Below are 17518 nucleotides of genomic sequence, written 5' to 3'. Positions count from 1 at the left end.
ATGAAGCAGACAATGCCAAAGGTTAGGGGTTATATAGAACTAATTTCTTTATATGATTTCGTAGTAACATATGTACGTGATTTAGATGAAAATTAAGGGGTTCTTATGCCTTACTTTTATGGTAGATGTGGATAATTGTAAAACAAATTTATAGTAATCTAGTTATTTTAAATTATCTTTTATAATGAGTAACTTAATTTAATTTTAGAGGCTTATTTTAAGTTATATCTTCTATAATAACAATAGAGGTGCTAATTTAGATGCATATGTAGATAAAATGGCAGAGCTGGCAAATAGAATAGATATAATGTTTATCGGTAATGATGGGCTAGGGCGTTCATCCGTCCGGATGTTAAAAAAAATCTCTCTACTGCGCTCCGCCTCCACCACGTCGCCCGCCTTCCATACTCCGCCTTCACCGCGTCGCCTACCTTCCCCACTCCGCCTACACCGCGGCATCCGCCCGCCGCGGCCGCCTCTGCTGAGCCGGCGAGCCTCCACGACGGGTCCTACCGGTGAGTTGCCTGCGCCGCTCCGGTGAGCTCCACGCTAGCGTCGAGCTCCGCAACGACGAGCCTCCATTCGTCCAAGCAGCAAGGTGACATTGCGCTGAAAGCAGATGTTGCAAGCGTATGTTTCAAGTGTTTCAGATGTTTCAGAGGTATGTTGCAAGTATTTTATATCGATGTTGCACATGTTGCAATGGCTATACACGTATGTTTCAAGTGTATGTACCAAATGTTTCATCTGTTTCAGACGTATGCTGCAAGTATTTCATTTAGATGTTGCACAAGTAGATCTAGATGTTGCATATATATGCAAGTGTTTCAGGTGTTTTCATACTTATGTTGCAAGCGTTTCATCTTGATGTCTGCAATGGCTACACACATGTTTTCAAGTTTTTTATGATGTTTTGCAAGTATTTCAGACGTATGTTACGAGTGTTTCAGTTGTTTCGGACGTATGTTGCAAGTGTTTCATCTGAATGTTGCAAAAGCAGATCGGATGTTACACACAATTCCCTGGTGTGGTCGGGTGGCGTGGGCGACGTCCCGGCGGCGCGGGCCCCGCATGGGCGCGAGAAATGGGTGCAGGCGCGGGAAACAGACGTGGGCGTCTGTCCGGGCGCTAGCAATCCCCAATGTTTATTGTTGGCAGTGATGATTACAGTTTACGAAATTAAAAGTTAGATGTTTCTGATTATTGTAAGAATCTGTAAAATTTATTCCTTTTCTGGCACATTTTGTGAGGATTAACGTGGGAGTTCATTTAAGGCCTCTAAAAATCAGTATAAGAGAAGATTCAAACACTCCCAAAAATAATGTTGGTGTGTATGTATGCATCTATCGGTATCAGAACGCACTAAGCAGGGACTTAGCCACTTAGGCCTTTCTTTAATAATGTTATGTCGTTGATCACCAGCCATACTGCCATATAGGAGTATAATCTCTAGTATGATACGATGGCTACTTGGCTACCTCGTGTGTGTGTGTGTAGCTGTGGCGGATCAGTGTCGACGTGGTCCGGGCACCAACCTCCACCACCACCCTGCAGCAAGCATGCACGCACGCAGAGACGCACCATCCTTTTCCTTCCTGGCTTCCTGTAGCTGCAGGGCCGGCATCGACGATCTTATTCTTGGCGACAAGAAAAGAGAATGGAATGAGAATCGCTTGCACCCCACTCCAGAAATCCGCGCCCATCCCGGCATCCCCCTCCCGGACCCCGGAATTTGGAAGCGGTTGGTCGCTGCGGTCAGGCCTGCTGCCTGCACCGTACCTGCTCCGGCTTCACCGACGCCTCCTGCTCCTGCTCGGCTGCTCCTGCACTTGCCGTGCAGTGCCTGCCGGCTGCCGCCACTATCCAAGCTATCCATTTGCTGCTCATGCAGTCATGTTATGCAACTGATGCAAGCAAGCAAGCAGCTGAGTGACCCATTCAGCTCAGCTCTGCAGTGGAGTGAAGCTGCAGCTAGCGCCTAGCGTGCACGGCTCCCTCCCTCCGGTGGACACTTGTACATGCTCTGAGAGAGCGTGAGAGCTTTTGCCCTGCCGTCATCACACACAACTGCCCGCCCGGACAGCCGGACAGGACGACTCCAATGGCCAATGGCTTGATCTGTAAGGCAAGTGAGAATAATACAATAGATATAAGAGCAAAAAAAAAAAAAAACTGCAGTTCCATATGTCCAACACACTCCAATTTGCCATTTCTTTTTGGATTTGTTCACTTCACAGTTCACTCATAGGTGATAGGTTCCTGCAGCCTGATTTGGTTTGCTGCAGTGGTTTAAGTACATGCGAGCGATCTCTTTCGCACAAGCAAACTAAAGGTCCAATTTGTTGTTTTTCTATCTATATATAATATAATGAACAGATAATAGTTATATGTATCGAAAGGCAGCAATTGGAAGCAGATGGTTGTTGAAGGAGCACAGCATGACAGCAGGCAAGACATATGTACCTCATCAGCCGAATCTAAAAGAATATGAACCCAGAGATCGAAAGCAGAAAAAGGGTTTCATGAGCGTGCACATTTTCGTACTTCTTTTTTCTTTCTAACTCCCTTGATGGGTCTGCAGGATTAGACTTGGTTTAAGTAGCTGCGAGCGATCCCTTTCTCACTCTCTTTACTTTGTTTCCCTCGTTTTCATTCCTTTTTTGCAGTACCAAATGGAATGGCAAATAAAGCAACCACAAGGTGGTTGGGGAGGAGACTCATGAGCAAATCCTGTGTGATATTTTAGTATGACGAAATTACAGTGTGAGAAGATTGTAGAGTGGACACTGGAGCAGATAACTAATAATGCCTTTATTGTCCTGCTGCTGCTACTGCTACTACTTGTCTCTGCACCTGCTAGATCTTGCTAGGAACTGCATGCTGTCATCAGGAGTTTATACACAGGATGCATATATATAATATATGCATGCATGAATCCTGAAGACTATGCATGAATCCGCATGGACCCAACAACAGTGCAATCATATCTGTCCATCCTCCATCCAAAAGTACAAGGTTTCCAGAAGTATGCAAAAGGGAATTAAACAGCGGCAGGAGAGGAGGAAGCAACATAGCAGCAAGGTTCAGCAGAAGAGAAACCCCACAGAGGCAGATAGCAGGAGTGGCAAATGATAGATATGATGGCGCCTGACCTAACCCAACTACTGTCTCTCCTTTCCTCCTCCTTTCCTCTGTCGGTCGGTCAAACCGGTCTTGGATTAAACAGTTCGTCGGCCCAGCCGGTTCAGCAAATCCATCTCTTACATACTCCATCCGGCAGTGGTCAATGCCTTTTAGTTTCTCAGCTGCTGTATAGCATATACTATTTTGAACAGAGATTATGTTCAGTCAGTAGTGTCAAAGAGTGGTATGGTATAATATAGTACTAAGATAAGCAGACCGATCTATTGTCATGTTGTTCATATCATGGCGTCCAGGCAGCACCAGCAATAGAATCAATTTTCCTAATGCCAAATTAGTACAGAGATCATCTGGATCAAAGTTGACGATGATAGCATGCCAATATCAAACAACAAACAACCCCGGATGCATGTGTACCCAACGCAATCCACATGTGTTGGAGTGGAATGGAATGAAACTTAGTTTAATTCAACTTCAATATATGTGGATTAAGATAAATACATGCGCATTTAAACAAGGCCTCAGTCTCTCTCTCTTATAGAGTTTCTCTTTCTACGGCAGCATAGAAGCTACTCTCTCCGTTCCAAAAAAAAAAATTACACATCTCACTTATTAGGTAATTTTTTTTTCAAATTTGACCAAATGTATAAAAGTAAGTATCACTAAATTAGTAGGGTAAGGTATTACAAATGTTGACACTACTTATACGAATCTCTAGTCAAAATTAATGAAAAAAAATGAACTTCTCAAAAACAAGATGTGCATTCCTTCTTCTTTTTTTTTGGAAGAGGGAGCACCACTCCGTGTCGTGTTGTCTCTCTCTTTCTCTCCCACCAAACGTTGCCTTTCCCCTATCTGTTTGTTTTAGTATAATAATATAATACATTTTGGCCCCTCTTGCTATATAAACAATCAATCATGCATCCTTGGCAGCAAAGCCAAAAACACAAAGCCCGGACCGGACGAGACGGGAGGCCCAACCCATCCATCACCTGCAGCAGCCGCAGCCATATAAGCTAGCTAGAGGAGGAGAGGAGAGACGCCGCCGGATTGCCCACTCGTGTGCAGCGTCTGTGTCTCTGTGCGTGTGCGTGTGACGCCGGCCAGCAGAGGCCCGCACATGAAGGACCGCCGAGGGAGCTCCGGTGGCGGCGGCGGTGACCGCTTCGCCGTCTTCCCCTTCTCCATGGGCTGCATGTCGCAGTCCGCCGTGTCCGTCGCCGACCCCAGCGAGAAGAAGCCGCAGGGCGACCCCTCCTCGTCGGCGTCCTCTTCTGCCGCCGCCGTCACGACTGCCACCACGGCGGCTTATCAGGGTGAGTTCTTGGCTGACTGATCGGTCACAATTGTGTACATACATATGTAAGTAGGTACTGACAGAGCGGTGGGAAACAAACAAAAATTTCAAGCAGCAGAAGAAGGCGCCGGCGAGGCCGTGAAGGAGAAGGCGGCCGTGGCGGCGGCGACGCCGGGGCTCGTGGCGGCCGGGGTGTCGAGGCTGATGAAGGGGATACGGAGCCTGTCGCAGATGTTCGCGGCGTACGACGGCGAGGAGGAGGAGGAGCGGGAGATGGTGATCGGGTACCCCACGGACGTGCAGCACGTGGGGCACATCGGCTGGGACGGCCACAACAACACGGTGGGCGCCGGCGCCGCCATGGCGAGCATGGTGAACGCCTTCTCGCTGCCCTCCTCCCTCTCCCTCCACCACCTCGACATGGCCATGGACCGCGCCGCCGCGCACTCCTCCGCCTGAACCTGACCGCCAGCAGCTCCGACGAAGGCTACCTGGTGCCGCCGCCACCGCCGGCCGGTACGGTCGTCGTCGACTCGTCGTAGCTAGTAGAATTCGCCATTGATTGCGTCGGTTTTGGTTGACACGCGGTGATGGAAGAAGCTGATGAATTGCGTTCGTTGGAAATTGATCGATTCCCATGTGTCCAGTTTGCTGCTGCTTGTTCTTGTTCTTGCCGGTGCCGGTGCCGGTGCCGGTGCCGGCCGTGAAAACATCTCTCTTTCTCTGTCATCTGGTGTGATGTGAGCTAGGATAGCATGAGACGAGAAGCGTATTTGTGTACATATGCATGCCAACTTGTATAGATTGTGAGACCTTCACATCCCCATCACACACCCATGGTTCTTGCTGGAGCTCATGTCAGTATGTGTTGCCTGCCATTGACCTATACATAGTCTGTGTGATTTAATCGTCTCCCATTCCATTTTCCCATCCCATTCCATTTTCCACACTTTATTTTTATTTTTTTGCTCACCATTGCTATCCTGTTTATATCATGATACTATGAATGTGGGCAGAGGAGGCATTGTTGGTACCATCGAGCAGGTGAACTGACACGAAACAGGCAGTACATGGAATCAGTGCAGCCATCACTAGTAATAAATTGCAAACATGCATGCACATATGTATCTGACAGTACATTAGTCGTGCGTGCATTCAAGTGTGTTTAATCTGCAATCACTAGTAATAAATTGCTGGGCTGGCTAAACAGCAACAGCAATTCATCAGTGCACCACGCGTACACGCATACTACACCATCGGCTGCTCTGCTGCTAGTCGTCATTACAAACGATTAAGACGGATTAACAAACAGGCTTTGTTCATCACATTCACGCCGGTGCACGTATTATTTTTCTAGAAAAAGGTGACAACCACCACCGACGAGTGTGGTGAGTGTACATGCACGCGCACACCCACCTTCTTCTCCATTTTTCCGGTTGCTTATCACGTCAAGAATGTGACAATGGCGATAGACCACTGTTCCATTAGCGCTTATAATCTTGCTTTGATCAGATCGCTATCCATTCACTAATGGCCAAACCAAAAAAAAAAAAAAACCCCCACATGCATCAGCTCTCTTGGCAGTCGATCATCCACAGTAATTGTAGTATCAGTGAATGCAGATTAAGAACTTTCTGATTTGAGGGTCATGGTCACAGGACCCACATGTCATATATACACACATAGATACTTATAACATGTAAAGAATCCTCCTGTGGATAGTGTCACAATCTTCTTCCAGTGGAGGATTAGGATAGTATATATATCATACTACTGGTGAGTGGTGACCAATGACCATGGTCACAATTAAAGGATGCGATTGCTCAGCAGCAAGGCGAATCATTTGGATCGTGAATTCGGATCCACGGGCAATCAGTAGCCCTGTCTTCTCTAACCCCTTTTTTTAATCAGGGTTGCCCTAACTAAAAATAGCCAATAAATCTCACCAACCACGGATCATTAGCAAGATGCAACTGTCACTCTATCAGTACGCGCCAAACAACTGTTACTAGACCCTGCTTTTATATAATCGATTTAATTCCATTTTAGGTTTCCGACAAAATTAGCACACGGCACAGAGGATATGCCTATTTTACAAGTCCATGCAAGCAAAGAAAACTGGATTTGGCGTGATGATTTGTTGTTAACTGTGACAGACAGGAGTACAGCTAGGTGGTACAACCAGCAATTATTTAGATGCAAATGACAGGTTGATTAAGGTAGAGTGATATGATATGCTAGATTTTAGGATATGCAAAGCACGTCTTTCGTATTTACTAAAAAAGGAAGATTCTTCGATGATAGCAATAGACATGATTTTGAAGAAAAAAAAGGCCAAAAAACAAAACTATAGACATACATCCTTTTCTATAGACATAGAGCACTTCACATCAGCGGCGGATCCAGGAAATATTTCAGGGGGGCTGAACAACACTACTGCTCGATCTTAAGTCTCAGCCCCCCTACACTATAGAACTTTGCCTAAAAATTCATGGGTACTCCATAGGGGTTCCACTACTCCGGTATGGGTAAGGGGGGCTCGACCCCCAGAACCAATTCAATTATCTGGCTTTTATGCCTGGCACGGAGGGACATGGTCCCACCTGTCAGACGGTGGACTCTTCTGCTAGTGGGAATCTTAAGGCTCTAACTAATATAAATGCATGTCTGCTTGCTTAATGTTTATCATGAGATGGTTGGATTAAGTGAGGCTGATGAGTCCAAATGCTGTTTGTATGTGCTTAATTAAACGGGAAGGAAACCGACAGCACAGTGGGGGCAGAGCGTTAGCTCACAAGTCCTTATTGTTTATGGTGAGCTTTGTTAGGGAAAGAAGGCCGGCCCGTGACAAACCCAACCGCATCATCATCGTCATCATCACCATCACATTACTTCATGGTTGTTGATGGCAATGTATAGGGGCCTATGAAGCTTTAAATAAACAATTATCGTGACCAAATCTGCTACAATTGTATCCTGTTTTGAGTTCCAGGTTCAGGTGGAGGTCTTAATTTGTAAGCACCTTCATTTCTTATATAGAGTAGGAGTACCATTCTACGAGATGAAAAAAAAGGGTTGTGATCACAATGATGCGGTCCATTGCTACATTTCCCTTTTGTATGTACAAGTTGTGGAATATTCGTGAATTCATGAGTTGATGGATAAACTTAGAAGTGAAGCTAGAGAGTACTTGCTTCAGAAGCCCTGCAACATGCGGCCGGAGGCAGAACTATGAAGGTGTACAAACCGCTTGAGCTTTACTGTCTCTTCAGACTGAGCCTCCCATTCTGAAGAGAACCAAAGAGGAAACCTGAAAAGGAAAAGGAAGAAGCAGCACCGTTACTTACTGGCTAATTTAATTCCTTTCTTGAAGAGAGATACAGAAAAGCAGGATACCATTACATTGCAAGGCACTTCAGATGAAAAGTTAGCCTTCCTAGCAATTCATACTTCAAACTCACAAGAGATCACATGCTATAGACCCTATTCATACTTTGGCATCATATGTTGCAGCTTGGCAACTCTTTCAGCTCACGAGACAGAACACAACCTAAATTATTTGGCCAAGTGGCCAGCCATTAGTTTAGCGTCACTGTAGTTCACATCCATCAAGCAGACAGTAGATTGTGCTCTTGACTTGGCCTAACTATAATTGATCTCTCCCACGGTATCTCTGAAATATAGTCTTATGAAAACAACTGGGCAATCATCACAAGTTGCACACCAGGATGGAATTTAGCTCAGCATCAGCTGCTCCACTGATTGTGATGCCTTGGTGTCTGACACTAATCAAGTAAGACAGTGAATCATGGGTTACTACCTCGCCTGGGATCAGCACTGGGATACCAGGTGGATAAGGGCATATTAGCTCACCACAAATTTCACCAAGGCTGTCCTCAATTCTCACTCTCCTCTTCTTTGTAAAGAAGGCCTCTCTTGGAGTTATATGCACAGAGATCTTCTCCAATGGGCCACACACACGATTTTCCTTCATAGATTCGGAGCTATTTGCAAAGAAATATTTTTCTGATAGATGCTTTGCAGATTGCACAAGTTTTTCAACGTCTTGCACTCTGGTTCCTAAGTTGACTGCAAATGTCACTGCCCGTGTGCCAACGAGCTCAGAGACAATTTGATGATCTTCATATAAAATGTCATCGGCTTCATATCCCGATAATTGCAGATCTGAAGGACTGAGTGTGATACGCAAGGGATCAATAGCAGGGAAATCAGAAGCAAAGCATGGCAAGTCCAGAACAGATATCCCTGGGATTCTCATCAGCTGGTCTTTTGTTTCTGATGCTATAGCTAATGGCTCATCAAATATATTTGTGTTCTTGCTCAGCTGATCTCTTGCAGCATCTAAAGATGACAGTAGGAGGTAACTCGGGCTCGAGCTCTGGAGGAGCTGAAGGCACTGGCTTACTTTATCTACATCCACAAGATCTCCAGCCATGTGAAGCATTGAGGACTGCGTAAGTGAGCACAGGACCTTGTGCATGGATTGCACAGCTAGGTCAGCACCTTGTTCAATTGCCGTGCTTGTCAAACTGTCGTGGAACCTGAAATGCGCTCCATGTGCCTCGTCAACTATAACCGGAATGCCTCGTGGATGACAAACACTGACAATACCTTGCACATTGCTGCATACACCATGGTAGGTTGGCGAAGTAACAAGAACAGCACCTACCCTCTTTCCATCCTCCTCCAGCTCTTTTACTGTTTCATCCAACTGCAACGGGGTGATACCACCAGCAATGTCCCACCGAGAATTATATTCCGGTATTATGTATTTAGGCACCGCACCAGATAAGACCAGCGCAGAGATCACTGAAATGTGGCAGTTTCGCGGCACAATTAGGTAGTCGCCAGGAGAACAGGTAGCCATCCATTGACAAGGAACCAAGTTTTAGATGACCCAAACAGTTGAGCTGCTCGCCTCTGAGCATCTAGAATCACACCTTTTGGGAAGAAGAGATCGTTGAGCTCAAGTAGCTCGGGTAAGTCATGCAGAAATGCCCCTGGGCCAATAAGTTTTGACAAGGAAGATGGAGCAGCTTTTCCTCTGTTGTGTCCTGGGAAGTGAAAGGAGGAAACATCTTGTCTGGCAGTTGATTGCAGTGCACAAACCAGAGGGGCGGTACCACCTTGAACAAGCGCTGAACATTCAGCTGATGAAGGTTAGGCTTCAGACATTGTTGGAGTGCTCAATGAAGTGCTACATTGTACAACGGCACGTCGACTGGAAGATTCCTAGGAGGCAGGAAACTTAATATTGTCACATAGTATAACACAATAATTCAAATGAACATAAAGAGAATTCTGTTCATTTTACAGAGTTAAAGAGTGCAAAGCAGATATTCGTATTCTAGTCGTGGGATATTCTTGCAGACGAACTGCAGAGCATATATTCAATAAAAAGTCGTGTGCCAAGGGGGATGAGCATGTGTAAACAACAATTGGCAAAACAAAAGGAAATAAGATACAGCCCGTTCGCGTGCCCTTAAACCCGGCTTGATCCGCTTCTTTTTTCATCCAGAACAGTGTTTTCTTCTCACAGATTCCTCCAGATTCCTCCAGAATTCCTCCAATACTGATGAAATAAAGTGTCACCATTCACACACTGAACATGGCCAGAGCATACACTCAATGAGATTGGAATGACAGTCATAGCTTCAGGAGAGAATGTGAAGGTATCTGTGTAGTTTTGGGCCATGTAATACTTAAAAAGCCAAATTCCTGGTTAGCTCTCCAATTTATACAATGATGAAAAATCCATTATAGGAACAGTAAACCCACGAACTCGTAGTGTTTTGGTAGCTCATATAATCTAAGAACAGCTCCAGAGCAATTCGACAAACAGGTTGTGGGCGCTCGGTCTCCTTAGCAGAACATCCTTCAAGGACGCTCCCCCGAAACCACCGATTCTCACAATAAACCCATGTAAAACGACACACGGCGCGAAAATACCACCTCGCACCACCATGAAACCCCCATTGAAAATCTGGAACTATGGGAACGAACATGAACAGACGGGGTTCGTTCAAAAAAACATGAACAGACGGGTTCAGAGGGCGAACGCAAAGGCAGTCAGGCGCAGAGCTGGTTCTGAGTAGGAGGAAATTTACCCATTCAGATTCAGGCGGGGGCAGCGCGAGAAGGTGACGGGAGGGCTGCTGCTGCCGGCAAGGCAGTGAGCCATGCCTGCTCACTGCCGCGCTCTGCTTCCTTCCACGAAAGACGCGACGGCGAGGTGGACGGAGCGAGCGGTCGTGGTGCTGGTGATACGTTCCCTGACTGGTGCACACTTGGCCCGGCCCATATAGGAATTCCAAAGCCCATGTCTCCGTTGGTCACGTCGCTGGATCTTACAACAACAGCACTTTGAAAGTGGAGTAATAATAACAACAACAATGTTTAATAGCAACAATGTTTCAGACTCTAAGACCCTGTTTGTCCATTATCCGTTAATAGTTAGCTAGCCAATAGGTCATAGATAATACTTCCCCGTTCCAAATTATAAGTCGCTTTGATTTTTTTGTTCATCCATTTTACTACATATCTAGATATATTATTATATTTAGACGCAGTACATAAGTTTAAGGACCGCTAGCGTACTTTACTCTACTAATATCTAACTATCAGCTGTTTGGATCTAAACAAATCTACTAGACTATTGAGTATAATAAGCGTTAATATTTTTTTTAAAATAGTTAACTTTAAAATAGTTTTATTGAGTATCGTTCTATAATTGTATCCAAAATTTGGGGATGGAGGGAGCATATTGCTGATATGCATTTTCATTTTCAGTTTGGCGGAGAGATTAAACTCGAGAAGCAGACAGCAAAATCTGTGCTATCCAATTAACTTTTGCTATATGTTATTTCATCTCGAGTAGTCTGCCAAGAGCCCAAGAACAAGAACTGGCCGGCCAATCTGGCTGGATGCTTAGGGCATGTTTGGTTCTCTAGTATGTAGACTAAAGTTTTAGTCCACTTTAGTCTATGAACTAAAAGTAGACTAAAGTGGTGTTTGATTCCTTGACCAAAATGGACTAAAGTCATTAAATGATGTGGAATGGGTGTCCCCAACACCTTTTAGTCTATTTTAGTCCAGTTTTGTGGACTAAAGGACTTCAGTCCACTTTTAGTCTAAGTGCTTGACTGTTTAGTCCAACGAAAGTGCAGATTTTAGTCTAAAATGCTTTAGTCCATGGGAACCAAACACCCTCTTAATTTGGTACTACTAGACTACTGCTAATTAATATTGTACTCCCTCCGTCCCAAAAGAATGCAATTCTCGCTTTACGAGGAGTCATACAGTTTGAACTTCGACTAAATTTATATTAAAAAATATTAACATTCATGATATAAAATGAGTATCATTAGATTAGTTATAAAAAATATTTTCATAATAAAATTACTTAGAGACCTAAATACTAATACTATTTTCTATAAAGTTGGTGAAACATGAGTTTGCTTGACCGGTACGGTTTCCATTTGTGGTCGGAGAGGTAATCCTCTAGCAAGCAACTAGCTAGAGTAGCTAGGACTCTAGGAGCACCAATAATCTCCAATCAATAGGCCAATAATCTAGTTGACTTGGCGAGGCACTTGTCGGGCTTCCTGACGATGTAGACCTCGTCGGCGGCGACGTCGGCGTTGAGGTCCTGGTTGCGGTGCCACCGCCAGAGCGCGTGCGTGTCGTTCTTCACCTCCAGGACGCCGTGCCCGAAACTGCTCTCCCTGTACGCGCTGTAGTCCGGCTGCCGGTCCCAGCAAAAGCGCCCCGCCGCGGGGCCCGTCGTGAAGTTGGCCGCGCAGAGGCGGCCGCCCATGAAGGGGTCCGGCGTCGACGCCGGGTCCGGGCAGTGGCCCGGGTCGTCCGCGTGCGCCGTCGCCATCTTCTCGCGGTTGCCGCCGTCGCCCACCGAGATGTGCACGGGGCCGCACGCGTCCAACGTGTAGTTGAATACCCGGTTCGACCGCTCGTACGCGTGCACCTGATGGACATCGATCACAGACCACCATGTTCAATCGTTCTTGCTCACCTCAGACCATCAGTAGAGGAGGCGCAAGGGCAAGGCTTACATGGCCAGTGAAGACGACGTCGACGCCGTAGGCGTAGAGGAGCTCCTCCATCTCCACCCTCATGCACTCGGCTTCCCTGTAGTGAGCCTTGTACGTGGTGTACCAGGGCGCGTGCCAGCCGGCGATCAGCCACGGCGTCACCGACCTGTCCACCTTCACCAAGTCCTCCTCCAGCCATCGGTACTGCGCACCTGAGCACTCCAAGTTGTTCTGCTATCAGATGCTTTGCACAATGGAATGTTCTCTTTACTGAATTTTGGCTCTGATGCATGTAGTAGCTCCTAACTACCTTCTTATGAGATAGCAAACTGTTCTTCCTACAGTGTTAAGTTAGATCGATGCTCAGGTTAAATTTCACCTGATCTGTTGTAGTCGGCATAAGACGCAAGCATGACGAAGTGGATGCCGCCAACGTCGAACGAGTAGTAGAACGGGGAGAAAGACCCGCTCTCCTCCGACGGGAACGCGAACCTGGAGCTGTAGGACGCGAACGTCTTGCTGTCAATCTGCTCCTCGATCTCATGGTTGCCCTCCACCACCATCATCGGAATGCTCGACGTCACGGGCTCCATGTACCTACACGCACGAGGATCGCTCTCAGCTCTGAATCCATCCAGCATTTGTTCTGATCGATCTCTGAACAAATCAAACTGGCTCTGAATGACTGTCATTCTGATGAACACATTGTTCTTCAGAGTTTCGGAGTTCAGACACCTTCCCTATTATCTTACAGTACCTTCCCCAGTAGTCCCAGCGCGGCTGGTAGGTCTCGTGGATGGGCGTGGAGTTGGCGAAGGAGCAGGAGTAGCAGTCGGTTCCGGTGCCGTTGGTCAGGTACAGGTTGGCGTAGCAGACGTCGCCGAGGAGGAGCACCAGGTCGGGCTGGTTGCGCACCATGTGCTCCACCGTCGAGGTGGTGTTGTACGTGAGCCCGAGGTCCCCGACCACGGCGATCCTCCCCGGGTAGCTCTCGGGACCGACGGCCGGCATCGTCCGGAACGCGTGCACGTCGCTCATGGCGTCCGGGATGGACGGGTCGCCGCACCGGTAGAAGTACCTGGTCCCAGGCTCCAGGCCTTGGAGGCGGACATGGTGGATGATGCCGGAGGTGTAGTTCTGGAGGCCCTCGAAGGGGTAGAGCTGGCTGTACACGAGCGACTCCCCGGTGGCCTCGTGGACGAGGGAGTCGGCGGCGAGGCCGTAGCGCACGACGCTGCCCACCGTGCCGGGGTCCAGCGGCTTGACGGCGCCGCCCATCTGGAAGTCCCCTGCAGGCAGATCAATGGATGAGCCAGCGTCGATGTCGATCTGCACTTCTGCAGGCAGAGAGAGAGAGGAGAGAATCCAGGCCAAAGAATGGATTTTTCTTTTCTGGGGTGATGGCCGGTGGGGGTGTCCGGTGTCGGGTGCGGGGAGGGTGTACCTGTGATCCAAGAGACCCAGGCGGAGGTGGGCGCGGCGGAGAGCGCGACGGCGACCTGCTCGGGCGCCCAGCCCGTGACGCGGCGCTGCACCCGCGGGTCCGTGTCCGGCAGGTCCACCGCGTGGCCCCTGTCCCCGACCGGCACCGTCACCGGCCGCGACGGCCCGGACAGCGTCGACGCCGGCGCGGCGGAAACCGCGGCAGCCGCTACTGCCGCAATCAGCAGCAGCGGCAGCGAGCCCTGACGCATCGCTGCGGACCTGCGGTGTGTGTTCTCCCTCGCCGTCGGGTTGGTGGAGCGGAACGGGGCTTGCGGCCGCGCCGGGAATTTATAGGGAACGGAAACGGGTGGGCGGAAGAGCGGAGGAGCCGAGGACGGACGGCGCTGTGGCGGCGGCGGGCCCCGACCACCGCAGATTTGCCAAGGGCCCCCAACCCCAAGGGGAGGGGAGAAAAGGCCAGTAGTCAACGTGGTGCTACGCGGCGGACTGTGCCTCCAAGTTGGGCTGCAGGATAGCGAGGACGATGTAGCTGAGGCTATGCCTACAATGCTCTCGTGCTTTTGAGCTTTTTTGGGGGGAAGAAAAAAGTGGACGAAGCTGCAGGATAGCGAGGAATATCCCATCGCCCGCCATGGAAGATGCCGCCGCCGACCACCGACGAGATGAGATTGGCTGGCTCCGCTGTCCGGCCACTCATGGCGTCCCCTGATCCCATCCTATCATTTTTGGCGTTTTCTTTCCAATTGAGAAGAGTTTCCCTTCATTTCTCGGTGCAAAAGCTGCACGCCACCCACCCACCCACTCACCTAGCTGCTACATTGCTGCCGCTTGCTGTTCATCCCATACTCCTTCCTTGTTTGGAGTGTGGACTGTGGTGGACACCGAGTGGAGTCCGGATCGTCGGAGTAGAGGTTTCGTGCATGCGCCGTGAGCTTCCCCAACCTATAGCTCCATGCAGATTACCTGGCACTGTACTTGCTACTCACGTAGGCACCGATCGAGCGGGCCATGTCTCTTCGTTAGGTGACCGTGGGGTGTCCATCTGTCTGTCTATCGGTTCGACATCCGCTTTCGAAAGCTTGATCCGAAGGCGGTGGTTTCGGCTTCCGCAATAATTTATCACAACTAGCTTTAGAAAGATGTGGCAAGTTATAAATAAAAGGCCCTAATTACAAAATTTAGAAAGATGTGGCGAGTTATATAAAAGGTATAATTAGACAAATTTGTCATGCTTAAGTGCAAGGTCAACACAAACCAACATGAGAAATTAATTAAGAAATGGTTTCAGCTTAAAGTTATGTGCCACATAGATTTAGAGGGTTCAGGGATTTTAATCTCACGATGTAGACGGCTTTGTCTATTAGGCCGTCCACAACGCTCCACGTTTGCTTGATTCATGCAGCTCATGTTCATCATTGGCTCCGCAGACCAATAGAGTGTCTTGCAGACGCAGCCGGTGCCTGGTCTGACAAAATGTCGAAACCACTACTCCAAGCGCGTTGCAGCAAATGTGGTTGTATGCTTATTAATTGCTTATGACGCGTTCCAGAGAAATGACCATATAAGTATCTGACAAAAGCTGAAGTCAGCAGTAGTATTGAAGTCTGGTTTAGTTTGCGAAAAGTTTTTTAAAAAAGTCGTACCCATTACATCAAATCTTGCGATACGTGCATGGAGTATTAAATGTAGACGAAAAAAAACTAATTGCACAGTTTGGTTAGAAATTGCGAGACGAACGTTTTGAGCCTAAGGGCACGTTCAACAGTTTAGACAGCTGCCGTCTGCAAGCACGGGTCATGTCACATAGAGACAGCAATACAGACAAATTATACAATGGGTTGTCTTTTAGGCTATCTGCAAGATAATTAATTCTTGTACAGACTCATAAATTAAGGTGATAAAAATGGCTTGGGAGCACGAGCCCCCGTCGTACAACGGTGCTGGAGCGGACGATATAGCTTGGGAGCACGAGCCCTCGTCGTCTCTTCGCGAAGAGACGGCACATCTGTCTATTGGCTGAGTCGAGGGGTTTTTTTTACAAAAATAACATCTCCCAGACGACAAAAAGACGACCATTGTACGTGCCCTAATTAGTCCATGATTGAACACTAATTGACAAATAAAAACGAAAGTGCTACAGTAGCCAAATTTTCAACTTTCTACCCACTAAACACGGGCTGAGCAGTTTTGCGGCCTGTTCGCTGGTTGGTTTCTAGGCTAGTTTGGGCTGGCTGGTGCTAGTTTATTGTGAGAGAAAAACACTGTTGGCTGGCTGGTTTGGGCTGGCTGAAACCAACAAGCGAACAGGCTGTTGGCTTGCATTGGGAGCAGTGGAGCCTTGGCTTTGTTCATGTGTAGGTGGCTGTAACTTTTAGATAAAACCAACACCGTTGACAGCCAGCGTTGGGAAAGCCCTTAAGAGCTTGATTGGTTCCTTGAATGCCTTTAGTCTGGCCCGTATGTCACAACTAGGATGGAATGATCCTGGCAACATAGCTGCATGTGTTATCGTTTTTTTTTTGTGTGTGTATAGGGGATGTTTTCTTTGGGGCATTGTTTGTTAGCTAGCTAGTGAAAAACAGATTGACTTGCATGCGTATTGACTTTGTGCATGCACATGATTGCATCTACTGAGCTTGGCCCATGAGAAACGGGTATGGTTGCAAGATTGGAACCTGGATGAAGTGCTCAATCAGGCAACGAAACAAATAGAACTTGCATATATATACTGAGTTTGGGCAGCCTAAGTGCTTGTCCCACCATTCCTTCTCCCAGTAAAATGTTGCTTTCATCATCTCTCTATAGGAGCTATGATGTTGCTTTGTGGCCCTGATAAAACACGTGATAGACTTATACCTTTTGGCTCCCAATACGCGCATCAACTTATAGCGTCTCCCTTTTGTCAGGTGAAGCAACTGCACCCTTCTACAAGTAGCACTAGCGCAATATGGAACCACTATCGGACTGGTCTGAGCACTGCATGCAATCGTGAAAACTTGGGCATACAACCACGATGTTGCGTTGGGGTTGCTCTTAAGAAAACTTGCCACACTTCGACTAAGGTGAAGCGTAGCAAGGCGCGCCTAGCAACCAAACACCCCTAGTTTTGTTCTTGCTGGTGATAAAATGAGTCGTCACACACACACAAGGACTTCCACGTTGTAGAAAAAAATCAAGTACACATATGTATACATGTTATAATGAGCCGAAATATCCATTGTTGCATTATAACTCATCCCAAGGTGGGACCCAACTGAGCTAGGCGAGCATCTAAATGTATATTTGTCCTAATTTCGGATTTGGGTTTTTTTTTCTTATCGATGAATACTCTATGTTTAATTGGCAAGAGTTACATTTGCTTTAGTTACTCACTTGTTGACCACATGGTTTCCTCCGCCTCGTGGATATTATGGGTTGATAACTAAGGTCCCGTTTGGCAGGGTTTCACTTCACTAGTAAAGCTATTTTTTTTTGGCTTCAGCTCCACAAACAGTTCCACCGGTGGAGCTGAAGCGGTTTTGGTAAATCGTTTGGCAAAATGGCTTTCCTGTGAGAGCATGTTTTT

General features: G+C 47.5%; 2 protein-coding genes and 1 pseudogene across 3 annotated transcripts; 1 reads left to right on the top strand and 2 right to left on the bottom strand.

Annotated features, from left to right (window-relative positions):
• The first annotated feature begins 4055 nt into the window (after nucleotides 1-4055).
• On the top strand, nucleotides 4056-5068 carry LOC136537590 (CRIB domain-containing protein RIC4-like). Of its 2 annotated transcripts, none has more exons than XM_066529525.1 (2): nucleotides 4056-4457; nucleotides 4557-5068. In XM_066529525.1, exons 1-2 carry the CDS (start codon nucleotides 4262-4264, stop codon nucleotides 4895-4897), a joined length of 537 nt encoding a protein of 178 aa, XP_066385622.1. In that variant the 5' UTR covers nucleotides 4056-4261; the 3' UTR covers nucleotides 4898-5068. The 2 variants fall into 2 exon arrangements, with proteins under 2 accessions (XP_066385622.1, XP_066385621.1); XM_066529524.1 differs by having other exon boundaries at nucleotides 4057-4457; nucleotides 4554-5068.
• Nucleotides 5069-7100: 2032 nt separating this feature from the next.
• On the bottom strand, nucleotides 7101-10713 carry LOC136514305 (uncharacterized; annotated as a pseudogene).
• Nucleotides 10714-11830: 1117 nt separating this feature from the next.
• On the bottom strand, nucleotides 11831-14673 carry LOC136514297 (purple acid phosphatase 15-like). Its single transcript, XM_066508286.1, has 5 exons — nucleotides 13952-14673; nucleotides 13265-13796; nucleotides 12887-13104; nucleotides 12529-12719; nucleotides 11831-12440 (listed from the first exon to the last, which is right to left on the bottom strand). Exons 1-5 carry the CDS (start codon nucleotides 14574-14576, stop codon nucleotides 12015-12017), a joined length of 1992 nt encoding a protein of 663 aa, XP_066364383.1. The 5' UTR covers nucleotides 14577-14673; the 3' UTR covers nucleotides 11831-12014.
• Nucleotides 14674-17518: the final 2845 nt, after the last annotated feature.

The sequence above is a fragment of the Miscanthus floridulus genome, chromosome 2 (genome assembly GCF_019320115.1).
Source record: "Miscanthus floridulus cultivar M001 chromosome 2, ASM1932011v1, whole genome shotgun sequence".
Classification (NCBI taxonomy): domain Eukaryota; kingdom Viridiplantae; phylum Streptophyta; class Magnoliopsida; order Poales; family Poaceae; genus Miscanthus; species Miscanthus floridulus.
The sequence above is the reverse complement of the archived record's forward strand: the minus strand, read 5'-3'. Positions and strand labels throughout refer to the sequence as shown.